Source organism: Rhinopithecus roxellana, chromosome 15 (genome assembly GCF_007565055.1).
Source record: "Rhinopithecus roxellana isolate Shanxi Qingling chromosome 15, ASM756505v1, whole genome shotgun sequence".
Classification (NCBI taxonomy): domain Eukaryota; kingdom Metazoa; phylum Chordata; class Mammalia; order Primates; family Cercopithecidae; genus Rhinopithecus; species Rhinopithecus roxellana.
The window spans coordinates 8,606,619-8,629,314 of NC_044563.1; the positions used below are offsets into that span (position 1 = coordinate 8,606,619).

General features: G+C 55.4%; 2 protein-coding genes and 1 pseudogene across 6 annotated transcripts in view; 1 reads left to right on the plus strand and 2 right to left on the minus strand.

Annotated features, from left to right (window-relative positions):
• The window catches only part of CD5 (CD5 molecule), a 29,007-nt gene extending 12,488 nt beyond the window's left edge, over positions 1–16,519 (plus strand). Inside the window, exons 2-11 of the mRNA XM_010384952.2 lie at positions 633–671; positions 6,505–6,810; positions 7,240–7,302; positions 7,557–7,910; positions 9,945–10,238; positions 11,588–11,713; positions 12,559–12,612; positions 13,689–13,808; positions 14,409–14,499; positions 14,946–16,519. Of these exons, the coding sequence (XP_010383254.1) occupies positions 633–671; positions 6,505–6,810; positions 7,240–7,302; positions 7,557–7,910; positions 9,945–10,238; positions 11,588–11,713; positions 12,559–12,612; positions 13,689–13,808; positions 14,409–14,497 (1,445 nt within the window). The 3' untranslated portion in view covers positions 14,498–14,499; positions 14,946–16,519. The remainder of the gene's footprint in view (positions 1–632; positions 672–6,504; positions 6,811–7,239; positions 7,303–7,556; positions 7,911–9,944; positions 10,239–11,587; positions 11,714–12,558; positions 12,613–13,688; positions 13,809–14,408; positions 14,500–14,945) is intronic.
• Positions 16,520–18,895: 2,376 nt separating this feature from the next.
• On the minus strand, positions 18,896–19,851 carry LOC115893556 (annotated as a pseudogene). Its single transcript, XR_004053577.1, has one exon. The product of XR_004053577.1 is annotated as an uncharacterized LOC115893556 (transcript).
• Positions 18,896–22,696, minus strand: part of VPS37C (VPS37C subunit of ESCRT-I) — a 31,662-nt gene continuing 27,861 nt past the window's right edge. For all 4 annotated transcript variants that reach the window (XM_010384949.2, XM_030918664.1, XM_030918666.1 and 1 more), the window contains exons 4-5: positions 21,884–21,966; positions 18,896–21,172 (exon numbers count right to left, since the gene is read on the minus strand). In XM_010384949.2, coding sequence (XP_010383251.1) covers positions 20,453–21,172; positions 21,884–21,966 — 803 coding nt within the window. In that variant the 3' untranslated portion in view covers positions 18,896–20,452. The remainder of the gene's footprint in view (positions 21,173–21,883; positions 21,967–22,696) is intronic.

Below are 22,696 nucleotides of genomic sequence, written 5' to 3' on the forward strand. Positions count from 1 at the left end.
GCCCGGGAGTTCAAAACCAGCCTGGACAACATAGTAAGACCCCGTCTCTAAAAAATAATTGTAAAAAAATTAGCCAGGTATGGTGGCTCATGCCTGTAATCCTATCTACTCAAGAGGCTGAGGTGGGAGGATCCTTTTGAGCCAGTGAGGTTGAGGCTGCAGTGAGCCGTGATCATGCCACTGCACTCTAGCCTGGGTGAGGAGAGTGAGATTCTGCCTCAAAAAGTAATAATAATAATTGATGGTTACATTATTACAAAGGTTAGCATGAGGGAATTTGAGGTAGGGAGTAATGGAACTGGTGTATACCTTGATTGTGATGGTGGTCACATACATCTATATATGTGACATTCACGGAATCATGCAGTAAAGAAAAATCAACTTCATGTATGTTCATTTTAAAAGCAATAGGTTTTTAAGAAGAAAAAAAATCGATGGTTGCAACCCACTAAATAGAATTCATATCACTCAGGGGTTCCAACCTGGAGTACGAAAATTCCTGTCCCTAAAACCCATGAGTGTGGATAGGGGGAGGCAGAAAGGGCCATTGCTCAGGCTGTGGGCGGGTGAGCTGGGGAGAAGGGAGACGGTGGGAGGCTTCACTTCCTGACCCTCCTCTCTCCTTTCTGCAGTTGCTTCCTGCCTCGGATGGCTCAGCTGGGATGACCCAGGTAAGGAAGAGCCACAGGGAGAAAGGCCTGGGGCAGGGGGAGAGTGGGGCTGTGGTTTCGTCAGGCCATAGGGGACCTCTCGATGAAGCCATCGCTTCTGCCAGAGTGAACCCCACCCTACAGAGAGAGTGAACCCCAGCATATACACAGGCACATAGATGCAGACACTGCACATTTAAGATGCTCACATGCAGGTGGGTGCCCTCAACAGCCATAAATCACCCACAAATGCCAGATCTCATGATAATTATTACTATGACCCGCTCACCATGCACAGGAAACATTCCAGCTCATAAATACACCTTGCAAAGTCCTATTTCCTACCCAATCCTGACAGACACTCCATGGTCAAAGATGTTTAGAGGGGAGTCTGCAGAGAGAGGCTGCGTGTGGAATGTCCAGCCTTAGAGGTTGGACTTTAGTCAGAGAGACTGTTTCCCAAATAGGGTTCCATGAAGCATGTTGGACAAAGAGCAGGCAACACCGCATCTCCCACTGGAGACTGACAGTGTACACCGGCCTGGTGAAGGCTCTGAGAAATCCTGCAGCTAAGAAATTATTACACTTTTTAACCCAGCAGTTTGCACCCTCATTTCACCACAGACCTCTCCTTCACATTGACTGGGATAACACCGGGCTGACTGTATCTGGGGAGAATTGTGGCTGAAGGGTCTTGAGATGCCACTGTGCAGCCAGAGGGAGTGACAGGGGCCTTAGCAGGCCCTAAGCACGACCTGAACCCTGCACTGACATCCTGGCTCCAAGCTTTGGCACACTGCTTGACCTCCTTGAGCCCCAGTTTCCCCAGCTGTGAAATGGGCAGAAAATCTCTTGCCTGGTGAAGCTGCAATGAGCCAGCTCGCTGGGCAGACAGCCTGCAAAGCACCCCACCAATGTTAGGTGTTGAGACGCGCTCGTTCTGCCTCTAACTAGCCAAGTGTCTTTGGCAAGCCCTGGCCCTCAGCTTTGGCCCCAGACTGTCCTCGTCGGAAGAAAAGGGCAGCCTGACCCATGGTTCCCGACCAGGGAAAACCTCCCCTCAGAATCACTTGGAAGAGCCTTTCACATTTCTAAAAATTTCTTGAATCGGTGACACATTTATCCATCTCAAAAATTTTTTAAAATATATAAAGATCTATAGTGAAGAGTCTCACTTCCATCTCTATTCCCGTCTATCCCAGTCACCCCCGTGTCGGCCCCAACACCCCAGGTAATGATCACGTTTGTTTCTTGCATATTCTTCAAGAAGCTCTTTATGCACAAACACACACACACCCCAGACACACACCCCACACACACCCCACACATACACCCCACACACACGCCACACACACATCACACACACAACCCACACATACACCCCACACACACGCCACACACACATCACACACACCCCACACATACGCCAACAACACACACACCACACATACACCCCACACACACGCCACACACTGCACACACACCCCACACACCCCACACACACACCCCACACACACACCACACACCCCACACACACCCCACACACGCCACACACACACCCCACACATACACCCCACACACACGCCACACACACATCACACACACCCCACACACACACCCCACACACACCCCACACACACCGCACACACACACCCCACACACCACACACGCCACACATACACCCCACACACACGCCACACACACATCACACACACCCCACACACCCCACACACACCCCACAACACACCCACAAACACGCCACACATACACCCCCCACACACACGCCACACACACATCACACACACCCCACACACACGCCACACACCCCACACACACCCCACACACACGCCACACACACACCCCACACACACCCCACACAGACACCCCACACACACACACCCAGACACCCCACACACAGGCCACACACACATCGCACACACCCCACACACACACCCCACACACACCCCACACACACCCCACACACACCACACACACGCCACACATACACCCCACACACACGCCACACACACCACACACACCCCACCACACACACCCCACACACACCCACACACACCCCACACATACACCCACACACACGCCACACAACACCCCACACACACGCCGACACCCCACACACACACCCCACACACACCCCACACATACACCCCACACACACCACACACACGCCACACATACACCCCACACACACCACACACACCCCACACATACACCCCACACACACGCCACACATACACCCCACACACACGCCACACACACCCCACACACACCCCACACACACCCCACACATACACCCCACACACACGCCACACATACACCCAACACACGCCAGACACCCCACACACACACCCCACACACCCCACACCCCCCCCACACACACCCCACACACACCCCACACCACACCCCCCACACACACCCCACACACCCCACACACCCACCCCACACATACACCCCACACACACACCCACACACACCCCACACACACCCCACACATACACCCCACACACCCCACACACACCCCACACACACCCCACACACACCCCACACACACACCCACACACCCACACACACACCCCCACACACACCCCACACACACACCCCACACACCCCACACACACACCCCACACACACACCCCACACACACACCCCACACACCCCACACACCACCCCACACACACCCCACAAGCACCCCACACACACCCCACACACCACCCCACACACACACCCACACACACACCCCACACACCCCACACACACCCCACACACCCCACACATACACCCCACACACACGCCACACATACACCCCACACACACGCCACACACCCCACACACACACCCCACACACACCCCACACACACACCCCACACCCCCCACACACACCCCACACACACCCCACACATACACCCCCCACACACACCCCACACACCCCACACAGACACCCCCACACACCCCCACCCACCACCCCACACACCCACCCACACATACACCCCACACACACACCCCACACAGACACCCCACACACCCCACACACACCACCCCACACACCCCACACACACACCCCACACACCACCCCACACACCCCACACACACACCCCACACACACCCCACACAACACCCCCACACACCCCACACACACACCCCACACACACACCCCACACACACACCCACACACCCCACACACACCCCACCCCACACCCCACACACACACCCCACACACACCCCACACACCCCACACACACACCCCACACACACACCCCACACACCCCACACACACCCCACACACCCCACACACACACCCCACACACACCCCACACACACCCCACACATGCGCCACACACACCCCACCCCCACACACCCCCACCCACACCACACACCACACACACCCACACACACGCCCCACACACGCCACACACACACCACACACACCCCACACCCCCCACACACACCACACATACACACAACCACACCACACACCCCACACACACCTCACACACACACCCCACACACACCACGCATACACACAACCACACACACACCCCACACATATGCCACACACACACACCCCACACACACTCCACACACACCACACACACACCCCACATACATACAACCACACCAAACACACACCACACACACCCACCCCATACACCACACATACACGCAACCACACCATACCACACACACACACCCCACACACCCCACATACAACACACACACACACACACCACACATACCACACATACACGCAACCACACCACACCACACACACACCCCACACACCCCACATACATATGCCACACACACACACACCACACATACCCACATACACACAACCACACCACACCACACACACCCCACATACATACAACCACACCACACACACACCACACACCCCACATACACCACACACACCACACATACACACAACCACACCACACCACACACACACCACACACCCCACATACACATAACCACACACACCACACACACCCCACATACACCACACACACCACACATACACACAACCACACCACACACACACCACACACCCCACATACACACAACCACACACACACCACACACACACCACACACACTACACACACCACACATACGCACCACACCACACACATTATACATACCACACAAACCCCACATACAACCACACACACACACTACACACCCCACATACACACAACCACACACACACCACACACACTACACACACCACACACACCACACACGCACCCAACATACACACAACCACACCACACACACCACACACACCCCACATACATATAACCACACTACACACCACACACACACATACATCACATACACTACACCACACCACACACACCGCACACCACATACACCACACATCCCACACGCACACCACACACACCACACACACACAACATGCACTACACACACCACACACCACACACACCACACACACACACCACACACACTACACACACCACACACACCACACACACATACCTACCACACACACTCCACACACACCACACCACACAGACACACACACCGTACACACACGTATATTTTTCCCCTCATGGAGTTTGATAAAATCACACAAGCCACATGTCTGCCCATGACCCAGCAATTCCACTCCTAGGTATTTACCCAAGAGAAATGGAAACGCCCACACAAAGACCCATATGTGAATGTTCACAGCAGCTTTATTTGTAGTAGGCAAAACCCGGAAACAAATCAAATGGTGAATGGAAAACAAATGTGGCATGTGCATGTAGTGAACTGTTACTCGGCAATAAAAAGGAATGAACTACTCATGCGTCCAATGACATAGTTAAATCTCAAATACATGCTAAGCAAAAAAAGCCAAACCAAACAAAATAAAACACCTGCTGTATGAGTCCATGTCTATGACACTGTAGCGCAGGCAAAACTCATCTTTTGTGACAGAAAGCAGATCAGTGTTTGCCTGAGGCTAGATTCAGGGAAATTAACTATAAAGGGGCCTTAGGGAACTTTCTAGATGATGGAAATGTTCCATATCTAGATTATGGTGGTGGTTATATGCATATATACATTTGTCAAATTCCATTGAACAGTACCCTTAAAATGAGTGCATTTCACTGTATGTAAATTTACCTCATTAAAATTAATTTTTTTTTAGATGGAATCTTGCTCTGTCACCCAGGTTGGAGTGCAGTGGCACGATCTTGGCTCACTGCAACCTCTGCCTCCCTGGTTCAAGCGATTCTCCTGCCTCAGCCTCCCGAGTAGCTGGGATTACAGGCGCCCGCCACCACACCCAGCTAATTTTTGGTATTTTTTCTTTTTTTTAGTAGAGACACTGTTTCACCATGTTGGCCAGGCTGGTCTCGAACTCCTGACCTCAGGTGGTCTGCCTGCCTCAGCCTCCCAAAGTGCTGGGATTACAGGCATGAGCCACCACACCTGGCCTAAAATTAATTTCTAAAGATCGTTTAAAAAGCAGACACCAGCCCCAATCTCAGACCCCTTGAGACAGAATTTCTAGGACAGGGGCCATCCTGCTGGACAGTGGGTGCCAAGAACACCTTGCCCATTTATCTGAGCTCCCTTCTGACTCTGAAATCTGGAGCCCCACCCTCCTGGGTCCAGCTTCGGGACTGCCTGGGTCAGGGCCCTCCTCTGGGAAGCCCCTGCAGTGCCCCAGAAGGGATGAAGCTCACAAGGGGTGAGGCAGGCAGCCCACGGGGCAGGAGGGAGCTTGACTGGGCATGGGGCCTCGTAGAGAGAGGGTAGTGAGGGGTTCCAGTGGGGAACCCCTCCCAGCCTGACCCCCACCACACCTTTCTGACCCCCAGATTTCCAGACAAGGCTCACCCGTTCCAACTCGAGGTGCCAGGGCCAGCTGGAGGTCTACATCAAGTACGGATGGCACATGGTTTGCAGCCAGAGCTGGGGCCGGAGCGCCAACCACTGGGAGGACCCCAATCAAGCGTCAAAAGTCTGCCAGCGACTGAACTGTGGGGTGCCCTTAAGCCTTGGTCCCTTCCTTATCACCGACAGACATCAGAGCCAAATCACCTGCTACGGACGCCTGGGCTCCTTCTCCAACTGCAGCCACAGCGGAAGAGACGTGTGTCGCCCTCTGGGCCTGACCTGCTTAGGTGGGTAACTAGCCAGCCACATGGGCACCCTGGGCCTGGGCGCCAGCCCCGAGGAGACTGCCCAAGGCCTGTGATCTAGGGTCTGAGCCGGCTGGTGGAAGGGGTGGGGGGACCCCAGTTTATAACTACTCCCAAGACACATACCCAGGAGGGAGACTGGAAGGGGCCAGCACCCATCTGTAGGATGGCAATGGAGGACCTAGTTCTGCCAATCACTGACTTCATCAGCGCCTCTGAACCTCCATTCTTCCATCTGTGAAGTGGGGTGGTACTTCCCGCCTCTCAGGAGGCTTACAATGTGTGGGTCAAGCGGACCTGGTGTGCCAAGCGGCGTTCATGCCAGGAGCTCCTGGTCCTCTCAAGGTTGCCAGCTGCCCCCGGCCCTCCCCATACCACCCATTCCTCCCTCACCAGAGTGTCTCATTGCAGAGCCCCAGACGACAACACCTCCACCCACAAGGCCCCCGCCCACCACAACTCCAGAGCCCACAGGTAAGAGGATTCTGAACCCCCCGTAGGGAGTCAGAGCTAGCAAATAAAAACCCAGGATGCCCAGTTACATTTGAATTTCCGATAAAGTGGAAATGTTTAGTATTGATGTGTTCTACGTAATATTTGGGACCCCACCACCTCCCAAGGCCAAGTGTTGGTCAGCAGTTGTCCACAAGTTGGGGCCAAACAGCAAGGAGTGCCCAGGAGCCCTCGGCGCTCAGGCTGGCTCCTCCTCCCGCTCTCTCCTCTCCCAGCTCCTCCCAGGCTGCAGCTGGTGGCACAGGCTGGTGGCCGGCACTGTGCCGGCGTGGTGGAGTTCTACAGCGGCAGCCTGGGGGGTACCATCAGCTTTGAGGCCCAGGACAAGGCCCAGGACAAGACCCACGTCCTGGAGAACTTCCTCTGCAGCAGCCTCCAGTGTGGCTCCTTCTTGAAGCATCTGCCAGAGACCGAGGCAGGCAGAGCCCAAGACCCAGGGGAGCTGCGGGAACACCAGCCCTTGCCCGTCCAATGGAAGATCCAGAACTCGAGCTGTACCTCCCTGGAGCATTGCTTCAGGAAAATCAAGCCCCAGAACAGTGGCCAAGTTCTTGCCCTCCTCTGCTCAGGTAAGTGAGACCTGGCCAAGCCCCATGACACCTGCTGCCCTAGGTGGGGTCACAGAGCATGCCAGAAGGTCAGGGAACATACGTGCAGCACGGGGCACTATGGAGAATACAAGGGAAGTGGAGGCCTGGTCTTAGCCTCTAAGAGGTAAGAAGGGTTGGGGTGGGGAGGATGCATCCACACTGAATGCCTTGGTAATCTCGGCAAAGCTACACACCCCAAGCCCAAAGAAACCACTGGCTCAGCTGCCACATGGGGAAGGGGAGTCGGCAGGACTTCCAGGAGGAGGCGAAGTCTTTTCGTGGATTCAGGGGAGAAAAAAATGTCTAGGTAGGAATTGTGGCACGTGCCAAAGATGGGACACTTGGAGGGGTGGGCCTTGCAGGAGGGGCGTTTATAAATCCCAAGGGTTGACATTGCAGCAATGGTGAGAGGTGGGAGGGCCCTGAGGCCCGGGGGTAAGAGCACAGCAGGCAAAGAGAGAAACAGAGACAGCCCCCAGGAGGGCTCTGCAGAGGGTCCTGAGCCGTGCGCTGACAAAGTAAAGAGAATGATGCCGCTGTGTGGTTGAGGGGAGGAGGCAGGTGAGACTGAGTCTGCGAGACCCCAGTGGGCCAAACTAGGATCAATGAAGAAAACTAAAGGCAAGAAACCACAGCTGAAATGAAGGGAGAATCCTCGCAGCACACCTCCCTCCGGAAGTAGCGGGTTCCTATGGTCAGAAGGGTTCTCAGTAAAGTCCAGATTGTACTTACCGAGAGCTTACTTCGTGCAGGGACCGTTCCTGGGCGTTCTAAATTTTCCACATGGCCTTAGGAGGTGGGTGTTATTATTATCATCCCTTTTTACAGTGAGGAGGCTGAGGTTTAGAGAGGCTAAACCTCTTGCCCAGTACTATGGAGCACTTGCTGGGATTTCTGTTCAAGCAGGGTCACTCTAGAGCCTGTTGTCTCAGCCTTGGTGACTCAGTGTGGTCCTGGACCCGCAGCAGCAGGTTAGAAATGCAGGTGCTCAGGCTCCAGCCCAGACCTTCCGAATCAGAATCCACTTTTCAGCAAGGTCCTCAGCGATTTATGTGCACAAATCTAGGAATCACTGCTCGGGGCCACCTGGCTGTCCTGCAAGCATGCCGAGTACCTGGTGTAAATTAGTAAAATGCTGCCCCTCCCCCAGCAGAAGCAGCTCCCAAGGGTCTCTTGGTCTGATGAGGGGAGCAGGGCTGGCTCGCAATCCCACCCGTCCCTCAGCTACTATCCTTCCTGCAGGCTACAACCTGTAAAACCATACCCAGCGTTCTTACCTTTGAAGCTTCTTCTAAATAGATTTACTAGGGCTTTGAAGGTGGATGTTGCTACGGAAACTGGCCAAAGCTGGTGAGATCACAACTCTCTCTAAACTGAGCGTGCGTGGGCCTCAGCTACGGACTCACAGGCCCCACCTTGGCAGGCAGAAATAAATGCGTGCCTCTGTTGAGCCAGGCCCCACTTGCTGAAAGCCTGGCCCTCAGCGTTCAGTGCCTGGACAGCAGGATCTGTCCCAACTGTGAACTGCCAGGACTCAGGGTAGTAGGTCTTTCCAACCCCTGGGCCTCAGTTTACCTCTTCTGAAAAGTCCTTCTTCTTCCCAAAGTGCAGTGGGAGAATGACAGGATGTTTCCAAGTGGGAAGTGGACCCAGGTGGAGCCTATTTCCCACGCTCTTCTCTTACCTCCACCTGGCATGGGGCCGACTCCCTGCTGGTGGCTGCCAACAGGTTCCTTGCAGAAAGCGCCTATGCTGCTGTGTCTCCGGATGGTGCTGGCAGCTGCCCAGAGGCACCAGAGACAGTGCTGGGTCAGGGGAAGAGCCACAGAGGGTACCAGAAGAAGGGAAGGGCAGAAAGGAAGGCTGCCTCTTCTGGTGGTCCCATACAGTGCCTTCCCCTAACCAGGGGGGCCCCATGAAGCAGCGATTTGTCAGTGGCATGGGGCCCCAGGAAGCAGCACAAAGGCTCAGGGCCACATTTGCACCCTCCTTTCCCATTGCTTCCCCTCTCAGGTTTCCAGCCCAAGGTGCAGAGCCGTCTGGTAGGGGGCAGCAGCATCTGTGAAGGCACCGTGGAGGTGCGCCAGGGGGCTCAGTGGGCAGCCCTGTGCGAGAGCTCTTCAGCCAGGAGCTCGCTGCGGTGGGAGGAGGTATGCCGGGAGCAGCAGTGTGGCGGCTTCAACTCCCATCGAGTGCTGGATGCTGATGACCCAACATCCTGGGGGCTCTCTTGTCCCCATGAGAAGCTGTCGCAGTGCTACGAACTTACGGAGAGAAAGTCCTACTGCAAGAAGGTGTTTGTCACATGTGAGTTGGCCACAGCCCACAGTGGGTGGAAGCAGTTACACAACTTTACCTCTAGGACCTGGTCAGGGTGCATGTCTCTAAAGGGCAGCCCTGGGGAGCTAGACAGAGAGTCCCAGAGACCCAGAAAGGATGGAGAGAGGGAAACTGGAGGGCCAGGGAGCAAGAGTACTCAGACAGCAATGGGCATGAACAATAACAGGAGACAGGGCAAGCAACAGGCAGAGATCACTGTCAGGCAGTTGATGAGTCATAGAACTTCTCCTTCTACCTTCTACTTTTGCAAGGTGGAAGCCAGAAAATCAAATGGTAGATAGCACATATTTGCTACATGAATGGTAACTAAATGGCAAGTAAAAAGAGAAATGGATGGATGGATGGATGGATGGATGGATCAGTGGGTGGGTGGGTGGGTGGGTGGATGGACGGATCAGTGGGTGGGTGGATGGATGGATGGATCGGTGGGTGGGTGGGTGGATGGATGGATGGATGGATGAACAGAAGGATGAATGGACAGATGGATGGATGGATGAGTGGGTGAGTGGATGGATGGACAGATGGATGGATGGATGGATGAATAGAAGGATTAATGGACAGATGGATGGATGGATGAGTGGGTGGGTGGATGGATAGATGGATGGATGAACAGAAGGATGAATGGACAGATGGATGGATGGATCAAGAATAGAGGCCCGGCTGGGCACAATGGCTCACACCTGTAATCCCAGCACTTTGGGAGGCTGAGGCGGGTGGATCACGAGGTCAGGAGATCGAGACCATCCTGGCTAACACGGTGAAACCCCGTCTCTACTAAAAATACAAAAAATTAGCTGGGCATGGTGGCGGGCGCCTGTAGTCCCAGCTACTCGGGAGGCTGAGGCAGGAGAATGGCGTAAACCCGGGAGGCGGAGCTTGCAGTGAGCCGAGATTGCGCCACTGCACTCAAGCCTGGGCGACAGAGCGAGACTCCGTCTCAAAAAAAAAAAAAAAAAAAAGAATAGAGGCCCAGCTGGCTATTGGTATAAGATCATATGTTGCTTTATGATAGTATATGATGGCAAGGTGATCACTAACAACTGGAAAATGGTAGAAAATTAAATAACTTATAACAAGTGTGGCAAATGATAGCTAGATGATCAACTGTTAGATGATAAATGGTGGGTGGGTGAGTGGGTAGCAGGGAGTTCTAGAGATGGATGGAGGGACAGTCAAATAGATCACTGCCTTCCGTGCATGCTAGTGATTTCTCGGATGAGCAAGGGTGACTGGTGGAAGCCAGGCAGCCAGCAGCTTCCCTCCCACAGTTTTTCTCCCCAGGGCTGGGACTGACCTAACTCTTCCTGCCTCCCCAGGCCAGGATCCAAATCCGGCAGGCCCAGCCGCAGGCACCGTGGCAAGCATCATCCTGGCCCTGGTGCTCCTGGGGGTGCTGCTGGTCGTGTGCGGCCCCCTTGCCTACAAGAAGCTGGTGAAGAAATGTAGGTGTCGTAGTCCTGAGTGGCTCCATTCCCATGTGCAGAGACTGGAGGGGCTGCACTGGAGTCTCCCAGAGGAGGGGTTGTGCCTCCAGAGAGCTGGGCGTGCAGGGCACCTCTGCTTCGCCCCCCAGCCTTCCCTTCTCCTGCCCATTAGCCATTTTCTGCCCCAAGTAACAGAAACAGAAAGTAAACAAAATTGCAATTGCCAATGTGTCCATCTCTGGCACCCAGCTGAGACCCACTCCAGGCCAGGGGTGTGGCCATTCCCAAGGCTGTGGCAGGCCCAGAGGGTGTTCAGCACAGCCTTTGATGGCAGGAGACACACATCCCAGGCCTAGCCCCACCACTTACCACTGCCCGGGATGCTGATTGGGACACTTCCTCTCTCCAACCCTCAGTTTCTTCATCTACCAAATGGGCGATCACACACCTTGTGAACGTGGCGGGTTGTTCTCCTTGCCTTGCAGAACTTAAGAGGAAATTATTCAGACAGAGAAGTGAGAGGGGAGAGATTGGGAACAGAAGGCTCAGCAGGGCAGTGTTGGGTCCTAGTGCCTGCCCAGGTCTAGTTCTAAACGCCTGTGGTCTTTTCTCCTGGGGAGCCAGCCACCTCTACACCATCCTTGGCCTCTCTTTTGGCACATGATGGCTCCAATTCCCTTCCCGAGCAAGTTAGGAAACCGAGGTTGATGAGAGACTCCAGGGGGCAGAGCCCAGCAGCCCTGCCCTCAGCTGCACCTGCTGCCACCATCTCCCTCCCAGGCCCTGCCCCGTCCCCACCCCTGCCTACCCCCACGCCCACCTTCCCCCACCACTCTGATGCGCCTTTCCCGTCTCTTGCCCAGTCCGCCAGAAGAAGCAGCGCCAGTGGATTGGCCCAACGGGAATGAATCAGAACAGTAAGTGTCCCCGGAGGCAGGAGCCTCCCTCAGGTGCTGGACAGAGACCATGGAGGCAGAGTCGAGGCTCTCTGCTGACCACAGACGGAGCCTGTGGCTGCTTGAAGCCTCTGATCTCCACGGTGCTTGTCTGACGTGTGACTGTGGCCAACAGAAGTCCCCACACCAGGGAGGGCGGAGGCTTCTTGATGGGCAGATGGCTGAGCGGTTTCTACCACTGAAGCCTCAGAGTGTAGAAACATCTCATGGTATCCTTTCTGTGCCTCGCCTCATCTCTAGGGTCCCCAACAGCATTCGCCTCCTCCAGCAGTATTCCCCAACACAGTGGCCAGTGGATGTTAACAGGCAGCACTCACAAAGGAGACCTCCCTGATCAACAGATCTGGAAAACCATGAGTTAGGCACAGCTAAGCATGGCTATTTCAGGACTTATCAGAACCTTAATGGGCATTTTTGTATTGCCCATCTCCAAAGCAAGGATCCATTAAGAAGGGCTGTCCAAGCTATTTTTATCATGGAACAACTTACAGGGCCAGTATTAGGACATTTTGGTGCAGCCAGCCCAACACCATCCCTGGTCTTCATCCTCCCTCCTTCCAGCCACAGCCAGAGACACCCTAATGGATGGAGACATGGTGCTCTTCCTGCCTCCCCTTCCACCTTCTTCCTCCTTCCCAAGTCCAGGGCCAAATCCTTCAAGAAGACTCTGTGTTGCCCAGCCTTGCTTAATAACATACAGACCCTCAGTTCCTGGATGGCAGGGAGCATATCTGTCCTATGACCTGTGCTCCAGTCTCCTGCTTGGCAAATGCTTGATGACTGACTCACGGAAGGCCCCACCCCGCCAGTCAGATTGCTGGTTCCCAAACCAGCTCTCAAAGTCTGCTGCTGACCCTGCTAGCATGAACCTCCCAGGAAGAGAGGAGAGGGGGAGGCACTGAAGGGGCTGTGAGTGCCTTTGCCCTCTCCCCACCACATCACGGGAATAGGAGATTAACGTTCTGGGCACCTGCTGGGGAAGGAGGCGGAGGACACAGCCACAAGTCTAATGACACTGTCTCCTACCATCTACCCAGTGTCTTTCCATCGCAACCACACAGCGACCATCCGGTCCCATGTGGAGAACCCCACAGCCTCCCATGTGGATAACGAATACAGCCAACCTCCCAGGAACTCCCGCCTGTCAGCGTATCCAGGTAAGCACCAGTGGGTGTTCCTAGGCACGCAGACAGGGCTGGAGCAGGCTGCCAAGGCAGGTCACGTGATGCCCTTGAAGGTGGGGTGATGGCCCAAAGAGAGAAGGGAGACCCTGGGGTGCAGGGGGATCAAACGTTGCTGGATGCAGCAGGGGTGCGGAAGGGATGTAGCCTTTACAGGCCCCAGCTGTCCTGTTTGAGACCACGAACTACTCATTTGAAGAGAAAAATGCACTCAGAAAGCCATCAACCCCAGCCTTGCTGTGACCTAATGGGCCTGTTTCGCTGCAGGGCCTTGAGGGGCCTGGATGGTAAATGAGGCCCCTTGGATTCCTCCGGGCCAGAAGAGAGCCATTAAGTGGACTGCAGGAGCGCTGCACTAAAGCCTCCCTGACTGGCCGTTACCAATTAAGCCCCAGGGAGCCTGGAGTTCAGCATCATTAGTGAACATTTGGCTGATTTGATCAAAACAGATACCGGGCTGTCACCGGCTCATAAAGCCCCTGTGATCTTCCAACCCGCTGTGGGCAGCGGCTTTAGGACCCAAGGGGCTCTGTGGAGTCACAAACCCTCTGCAAACAGCATCCTTTCTTTCCCCAGCTCTGGAAGGAGCTCTGCATCGCTCCTCCACACAGCCTGACAACTCCTCCGACAGTGACTACGACCTGCATGGGGCCCAGAGGCTGTAACGGTGAGCCTGTCTCCAGCCTGACCCCAGCACCCCGGGGTCCCCCACCATCCTGGGGGTGAGCAGCAGCCACTCAGTGCCTCCCCTCGGTCCTACCCTGCCCATACATGAATAGGGGACCCCCAGCATCTTGATTCTTGTAAAGGGAAAGACAAATGTCAGTTGTTTAGGTTATACGAGCTGGTTTGACAACTAGAGCAGAGGAATCATGGACCTTAACAATCAACTTTTAAACTCCATGCGGAAGGCCACACAGGCAGAGTCCCTAAGAGCTCCGTGATGTAATCACACCCCTCTAGAGCTGCCAACCTGCCAGCGGGGAGGAGGAGCCCCCGGCTCAGGACAGCAGCCATTCCCAAGATGGAGCCCAAAGCATGGGTCCTGTCCCCCACCTCCCTGCATCACCTCTGCAGTGTCTTCCTCTAACACGTTTCCTTCTCACCCCACAGAACTGGGATCCAGGAGCAAAAAGCCAAGAGCCAGACCTGCTTGTCCTGAGAAAATTGTCTGCTCTTCACTTGAAATGATGTCCCTATATCTACCCTGGCCAGAACATGGACAGAGGCCAAGAGTCTTCCAGACAGGAAGTGGCAGGTGCTGCTCCGAGTGGCAGGCCAGCTCACACTGCTGCGCAACAGCTTGGCCACCCCTCCACGCGTGGAAGCTGTGGTGGGCAGAGCCCCAAAAGGCTGCCTCTAACAGCCTTCCAGCTAGAGACTCGGGCGTGTCTGAAGGGGGCCCCCTTTCCCTACCCGCTGGGGAGTGGCGCCTGAGTGAAATCAGCTTTCTTCTCAGACTCTGTCCCTGGTAAGCAGTGACAAGGAAGCTCATAGCTGGGCGAGTGCATATTGAATAGTTCTTTGTAAGTAGTGCTTTTCCTCCTTCCTGACAACTCAAGCGCTCCGGCCTCTTCTGTGCAGCCTCCACCCCTGCGGATCCCTCAGGGGAGGCACAAGAAGAGGACTCCCGGGGACCTCTGCAGCCGTGGTGGTCAGAGGCTGCTCACCTGAGCACAAAGACAGCTCAGCACGTTCACCGCAGCTGCCAGCCAGGGTCACCCACAGCCTCACCCCACTCTCTCCGTCTTGCGACTCCCCTCCCCAACCCCCTCATCTAAAGACACCTTCCTCTCCAGAGAGCAGGGACCACCAGCTGTCAAGCCCACAGGGCACCAGTGCCAGCCAGGGCCCTGCACAAAGGGATGCCTAGTAAACCTTAACCAACTTGGTTTTTTGCTTCACCCAGCAATTAAACGTCCCAGGCTGAGGTAGTATCAGCCCATCACAGTTCATCTTCTAACCCAAGAGTCAGAGATGGGGTTGGACATGTTCCTTTGGTTTAAATAACTCCCTTGACTAAAACAGACTCCTCTAGTACTTAGAGATCTTGGACATACACCTAATCCAGTGGGACCTCGGCTTCCTTAACTACAAGTGAGAAGGGGAGGTCTACCCAGGAGCCTCGGGTCTGATCAAGGGAGATGCCATGCGGAGGTCACTGCGGTGGCTCCCTAAGAAGGTGAAGCAATGTGGGAACACATTTTGAGGACGGGGCCTTTCTCCACACCATTTGATGCTGTATCTTGTGGGAGCATAGGCATCAATGGTCCAAGCCACAGAATCTAAGTCTGGAAGAGCAAAGGCAAGTTACTAGGACATGAGGTGGGGTAATCCCAGAATCTGCTCGGCTTTCTACCCACCACCACCACCTTCCAACCAGGCCTTGCCTTCTGAGAGCCGCCATGGCCAAGCCCAGGTCATAGATCTTCCCCTGACCATGCTGGGAATCCAGAAACAGGGGCCCCATTTTTCTTCCCACATCTGGTGGAGGTGAGGGGGCTCCTCAAAAGGGAACTGAGAGGCTGCCCTTAGGGAGGGCAAAGGATCTGGGGCAGTGTCTCCCATCAGTGCCTTTTTAAATAAAAGCTCTTTCATCTATAGTTTGGCCACCATATAGTGGCCTCAAAGCAACCATGGCCTACTTAAAAACCAAACCAAAAATAAAGAGTTTAGTCAAGGAGAAATGAGTCTTTAGAAAACTGTTTTTCAAGGGGTGGCTGACTTGGATGATGCATTTCAAAAAGATGTTTGGTGATGCGATGGAATAGAAGCATTTTAGTCCTCAAGGTGTCATTGTTGAGTTCCTGCCTTGGCTAGTGAAGGCAGCCCACTGCTCCCCCAGCCAGTGCTCAGGGGGCTGCTGTCCATTTCCCCCGGCTGTGGAGGACACACTTCCGTGACCCGGACAACCTCCTCATTCCTGCATCCCAGCAACCTGCTAGAGCAGGGCCACCCCTTCCACTCACCTGTGTCTCTCTCAAACCCTGCCCATTCCCTAAAGTAAATTATGTTCCTGGGTAAATCATGTGACCTGGCCAATGAGTGTTTGGGCGTGCAACCCCTGATTCTAGCACATTAGGTTCACATCATCACGTGGCCGGGCATGGTGGCTCATGCCTGTAATCCCAGCACTTTGGGAGGTCAATGTAGAAGGATTGCTTGAAGCCAGGAGTTCCAGACCAGCCTAGGCAATAAAGTGAAACCCCATCTCTACCAAAAAGAAAGTTGTCAATTCACTGAGCATGGAGGCACATGCCTGTAATCCGTTATTCAGGAGTCTGGTGCAGGAGGATCACTTGAGGCCAGGAGTGAGGCTGCAGTGAGCCATGATCTTGCCATTGCACTCCAGCCTGGGCAACAGGCTTTTTTTTTTTAAATATACAAATAATTAGCCAGGCATGGTGGCACACACCTGTAATCCCAGCTACTCAAGAGGCTGAGGCAGGAGAATCGCTTGAACCTGGGAGATGGAGGTTGCAGTGAGCCAAGATGGCGCCAATACACTCCAGCCTGGGAGCCAGATGAGATTCTCTCAAAAAAAAAGAAAAAAAAAGTTATCTTGCACCCAGGGATCTGGGAGTACGGAGAAGAAGAGAGAGCTGTAAGGACGTGACATTCATATGGCCTCACCACATCCAGCAGAGCAGTGTCCTAAGCTAGGAATCTAGAGACTCTAAATTTGATGCTTAGGGTCTGTCCCCCTGCAGCGGGAGGCCCACTGTAGTCTGGTGAAAGGCAGCCAGTGATCTCCCAGGGATGCAGGGAGGGAGGCGCGAGGAGCGCCCGTGTGTGCTGCCCTCTGAGGGAGGTGGCCAGGGAGAGCAGGAGGCAAAGAGCACAGGGTGGGACACGCGGGCTGACCAGCTGAGGCAGCTCATGACGGTCCTTTCTTAGAAAGTCGGCCCCTCCATGTCCCCTGCCACCACTCTGGCACCAACCCAAGGCAAGTGACCTATGTGCCTAGAGGGAGATTTGCAGCCTCTTCCTACAAAGCCAAATTGCTTCCAGCTGTCCCTGATGTCCTGTGTCCTCAGCCTTGGACACCTGCAAGGCAAGGCCAGAGTTCAACTGGGGGTGAAAGGCGGTAAACATTTGACCGGAGCCCAGCGACTCTCAACTCTGTCCTCGGGAGGCACTTCTGGCACCACCAAGGCAGTGGGGAGGAGCCCCTGCAGCCTCTGAAACCCAACCGACCCAGTCCAAGTCCCATCTCCTCCCAAGGCTGTGCAACACGTTCACCGAACCACCCGCCCTGTGGTTTCCTCCCATTTAAACTGGGGATGAAAGGGCTGTTGCGAAGACTCCAGGAGATAATGCGCCTCAAAGCACAGCACAGCCTGCAGCCCTGCTGAGTATTTAACACTAGCGATTCAGGGCATCTCTAGGCATCCTCCGCAGGCGGCCACCTCTGTCACCTTGCAGGGAAGGAGAGGCGGAGGGCTGACTTGAGGGACTGTTAGAAGTCCGGTCTAAGGAATCCCTCGAAGCTGCCCTTCCTGCTGAGCTGGACGCCCTCCCCAGCCGCGGGATAGGCAGCTCAGCAGCAGAGCTCAGGGCGACGCTGGGGAGGGAGGCAGGCTGGGCCAAGGCCTAGACCGTTGGTGCCGCAGCCAGTTTAGCGGCCCGCTGTCCCTCTGAGCACATCCTGCAAGCCCAGGGTAGAATTAGATGAGTCTCGGACAGGCTGACATACCGACGTCCTGCCACTCCGGCAGGTGGCAGGATCACGGCACCTCCCGAGCGGGCTGAGGACCAGACGCCCCCTCGTGGCATCCTGTGGCCTTGCACGCCATTGCTCTCGGTCCAGGACAAGGCAAAACGCAGGCTCCAACAGGAAAACCTCTAAGAAGGAAAGTGGAAGAGCGGGAGAGGGAAGGTAAATGCTCCCAGGGCCAGCCCTGGGGTGAGCAGGCAGGGGAGGGCTGACATCCAGAAGGATGGGGCTTTGGGACGTGAATCACAGAGGCCCCTCCAGAGAGCACGATCTGAAGGCCGCAGAAGAAATCAAAGCACCCACGTGCAGCCACGTCTTCACTCAAACCCACCAACACCACACTACATGTGACTCATCAAAGTTTATTATGGCAATTAATTACATAAACATACGGGTGGTCGGTCTTCCAGCTCAGAAGCACTCAAACCAGTAGAGTCCATTAGTGATTTCTCTTTATAAATAACTTAGGAGAAGCAAGCACATTTGGTAAAGAACCGGCACCGCTGACCGAACGTCACGCAGATGGCACATAGGCCGGGGAGGGGCAGGCACCAGAAGGTCAAGGTCCCTCCTTGGCCCCAGCAGCCCCGGGCCCACCAGACGCTGGGTCCTCAGGTAGTGGACATGTCAAGGCACGTACAACTTCCTAAGCAATAGCAGCTCCAGGCTCTTTCCTGAGACCTGGTTTACCTCTGGAACAACCAAGTTAACACTCATCACACCCCTTTGTCTATTGTCTTCATTCTTATTACTGAACATGCCCCAAACCCCACAGTGCAGGGGGCTGCATATTAAACAGAGCCATAATCCCCACCCTTTACATTCTGAAGACAGCGAGGTGCGAAAAAACTGCCCCTAATGTAGTGATGGTGTTTTTTAAAAAGCACCATTTGGGAAGTTACGTTAGGGCCTCTTTTGATGCCTTAGGATGGACACTGGGGGTGAGAGGATTACATCAAAGGAGTGAGGGGAAGGGGAGGGAAAGGGAGGTGGCTGCTTGTGAATGAGATTCAAGGCACTAAAGGAGTGGATGGATGCGTGGGCCTCGGGCAAAGTCACCCTAAAGTGGGGGGTCCCAGAGGAGAGAAGGGTGGCTGGGGAGGTGACCTGGCCCTCCACTCCTAAACGAGCCCCAATGTGACCACAATCTCCAGGGCTAGAGCTGCTCCCTTCCCTCTGGCCAGAGGACCCAAGGCAGCCCCCTGGGTTCTCCAAATAGTGGAAGCAAGGTCTGGGGACAATCTTCACGACCCCCAGCCTTCTTGCTGCGCTGGCGCTGCCACCACTCAAACAGGACACAGGTCAAGCTTGTCTGACATCAGGTACTGGAGTTAAATTATGGCTTTATAGGACTCAAACCTGTTGTTTTTCCCAACTCTGTTCTCTCCCTCCAATCTAACCCCTGCCACAGTGCGTGGGCAGGCTAGCCTTGAATGGACTGCACAGACACCAACAGCTGCATCCCTTGGCATGGGGCTCCACGTCAAATACGCCAAACCCCAGGGGAGACGGAGGGGCTGGAGACCCGGGGCCTCCTCATTGAGATAATTCTGCACTGGGTTCAGACGGCCCTGAGCGCAGCCGCAAGTAGATGCTCATAAATGTGCGCACACGCTCACTCACACAGACACCGGCGAGAGGTGCCGGACTCCAGCCTGGCTAGCACCGCTGCAGCCAGGCACTGAAAGTAGGGGCTTCTAGGAGGACCTGCAGCCAGAAGGCCAGCAAGTGCCGTGACCAGTCACACTGCCCAGTGCCTTGTCCCTCCAAGGCCTCTGGGTGCCAACGCAAGTCCACAGGGAGCACCAACGCCACTTCCAGTTGACCCTCGAATCTCGGCGATGGCTGGGCCAAAGGTTGAGCGTGGGTGGGACTAGGGAGGGGCCAAAGGCCAGGAGTATGTCTAATACCCAGGCCAGACAGGCCCCGGAGGCGGTGGAAACCCATAGGGAGGGGCGGGCCCGGGGGGATAAGGGGGCTGCGGGGGCACTGAGGGCTGGGGCTGGCCTGGGAAGCTGGGGAGCTGGGGCTGTATTGGGTAGGGAGGTTTTCCTCCTGTTGCAGGGTACGGAGACTGTTGAGGATAACCAGGACTGGGGGCCCTGCCTCCCACCAAGGAGTACCCAGGCCCAGAGGCGCCAGTCGGGGTCCCAGGATAGCCCGGCCGGGGCGGCGTGCTCCTCTGTGGGGACCAGGAGTAACCCGCAGCACCCCTGGGTCCAGGCTGGGCTGCCGGGTAAGTGGGGCCCAGAGGCCCGCTGTAGAAGGAGGGCTGGGACACCACCGGGAAAGGGGCCGGTGGCAGGGCTCCATGGGCAGTGGGGCCCACAGGCAGGCTGGGGGACGGGCTGTAGGGCAAAGGGTAGGGAGGCATGGCTGATGGGGGCTGCGGCTGCTCTTCAACCACAGGGGGCGTTGCCTGGGGCACTGGGCGCGCTGGGGGTGGCGGGCGGGGTGGGGGGGCATCGCCGGCCAGCTCCTGGGAAGCCCTGGGCTTCCTCACCACTTCCTGGAGCTTTTCCACACGAACCCGGCGCAGGTGGGACAGCATCCTCATGGAGGAAAAATTCTCCAGGAACGTTTCCAGGGGCACCTCGCCCTCCAGGAACTTCTCGGCCATGGCCTGGAAGACATAAGGTCCAGTGACAACAGGGGCCAGCTGGGATCAAGGTCTCTTGTTTTTCCCCAGGGTCCAAATTCAGCTACAGCCCTCCCACCTCACGCTGCCTCGGGCACCCCCTCCTCCTCCCTGGCCATATGCCCCTTCTCACAGCTGACGTATGGTACATGCACTGTCTCCCTCACTAGAATGTCAGTCCCTTGAGGGCGAGAACTGTCTCTGTCATGGTCACCTCTGTCCTGGCACCCTGGCATCAGGTCAGGCCCACAGTGGCCACTGCATTTATGTACTGAACACCTGGCGGAGCACTAGCCCCGGGACTGGGAGGGCCTGGAAGCTTCTTCCACCCAAAGTGGACAGCACCAGTTTGCCCACAGAGGATGAAGAGGTGGCCCGGAGGGAAGCAGGAAGCAAGGAGAGCAGAGTGGGGGGCTGGCCTCAGCCCCTGGGGGCCTCCTGCGGTGCTGCCCTCTCATCCAGGGCTGCAAGGTGCCCTTGTCCACTATCACTTGTTTCTGCTTCAGCTAGTGGGACTGAGTTCCTGTTATTTGTACCCAAAAGGCCTCCCCAGGACTAAAGATGTCCTTCACCTCTGCCATCTACGAAAGCTCCTTTGTCCCATGCTTTGCAGACACCTGCTCCTCCTTCCAAGGGCCCCTGCTGCAGGGACTGACACCCCGTCAAGGGAAGAGGGGTGTCGCCTCGCCCTCTCACCTCGGACTCTTCTTCAATCTTCATGCCTTCCACCTGCAGAAGATCTAACAAGGTCCCTGGCTGCAGTGCTGAAGAAAATTTCTCTGGAAGGGAGGTGGGAGGGCAGAACGACTGGCATTTGAAAAGTGCTTCCTGATTCGGTGTTAAAGACACTTAGCATGCCCTCTGTGTGCATCCAGGCCCAGCCACCACCCCAGGGTCCACCAAAGGGTCCTTTCGGGTGGGCTTGATGGGCACTTTTGGCCCAGTTCCTTAGACTACTTTCCTGAGCAGAGAAGGGCCCGACTGAACCCAGCCTAGACCTTGGCCAAGTCTCACCTACACCACCCTGGGAAGGGAAACGACGGGCTTCAGAGCCCAACCGACCCAGTTCTGCCTGCCAGCCAGGGGAGTTACCTAACCTGAGTGTCAAGCTCTCTCACCATCAGAACTGCCCTCCCACCTTCAAACGTGACAGGTCCTGGGACACAAAGAGCCCAGAGCAGCTCAGGAGCAGCTCAGCAAAGCACAGAAGCTGAGCTGCCAGGGTTAACAGTGGCAGCAAAGGATGCAGGCTGTCTGGATTCAAATCCCAACTCCACCTATTTCTAAGCTGGGTGACCATAGCCAAGTTCCATCTCTGAGCCTCATTTTTCTTACCTATAAAACAGAGTAACAACAGTCCCCACCCTTCTATGGCTGTTGTCAAAAAATGTACATAAAGCACTTAGCAGAGGGCTGGGAACACGGTGGGCCTCAGTAGCTATGGGCCTTGCCCATCCTGGGGAGGGGACAGGGAATCCATCCTTCATGCTGTTCCAGCTGCTCAGCCCC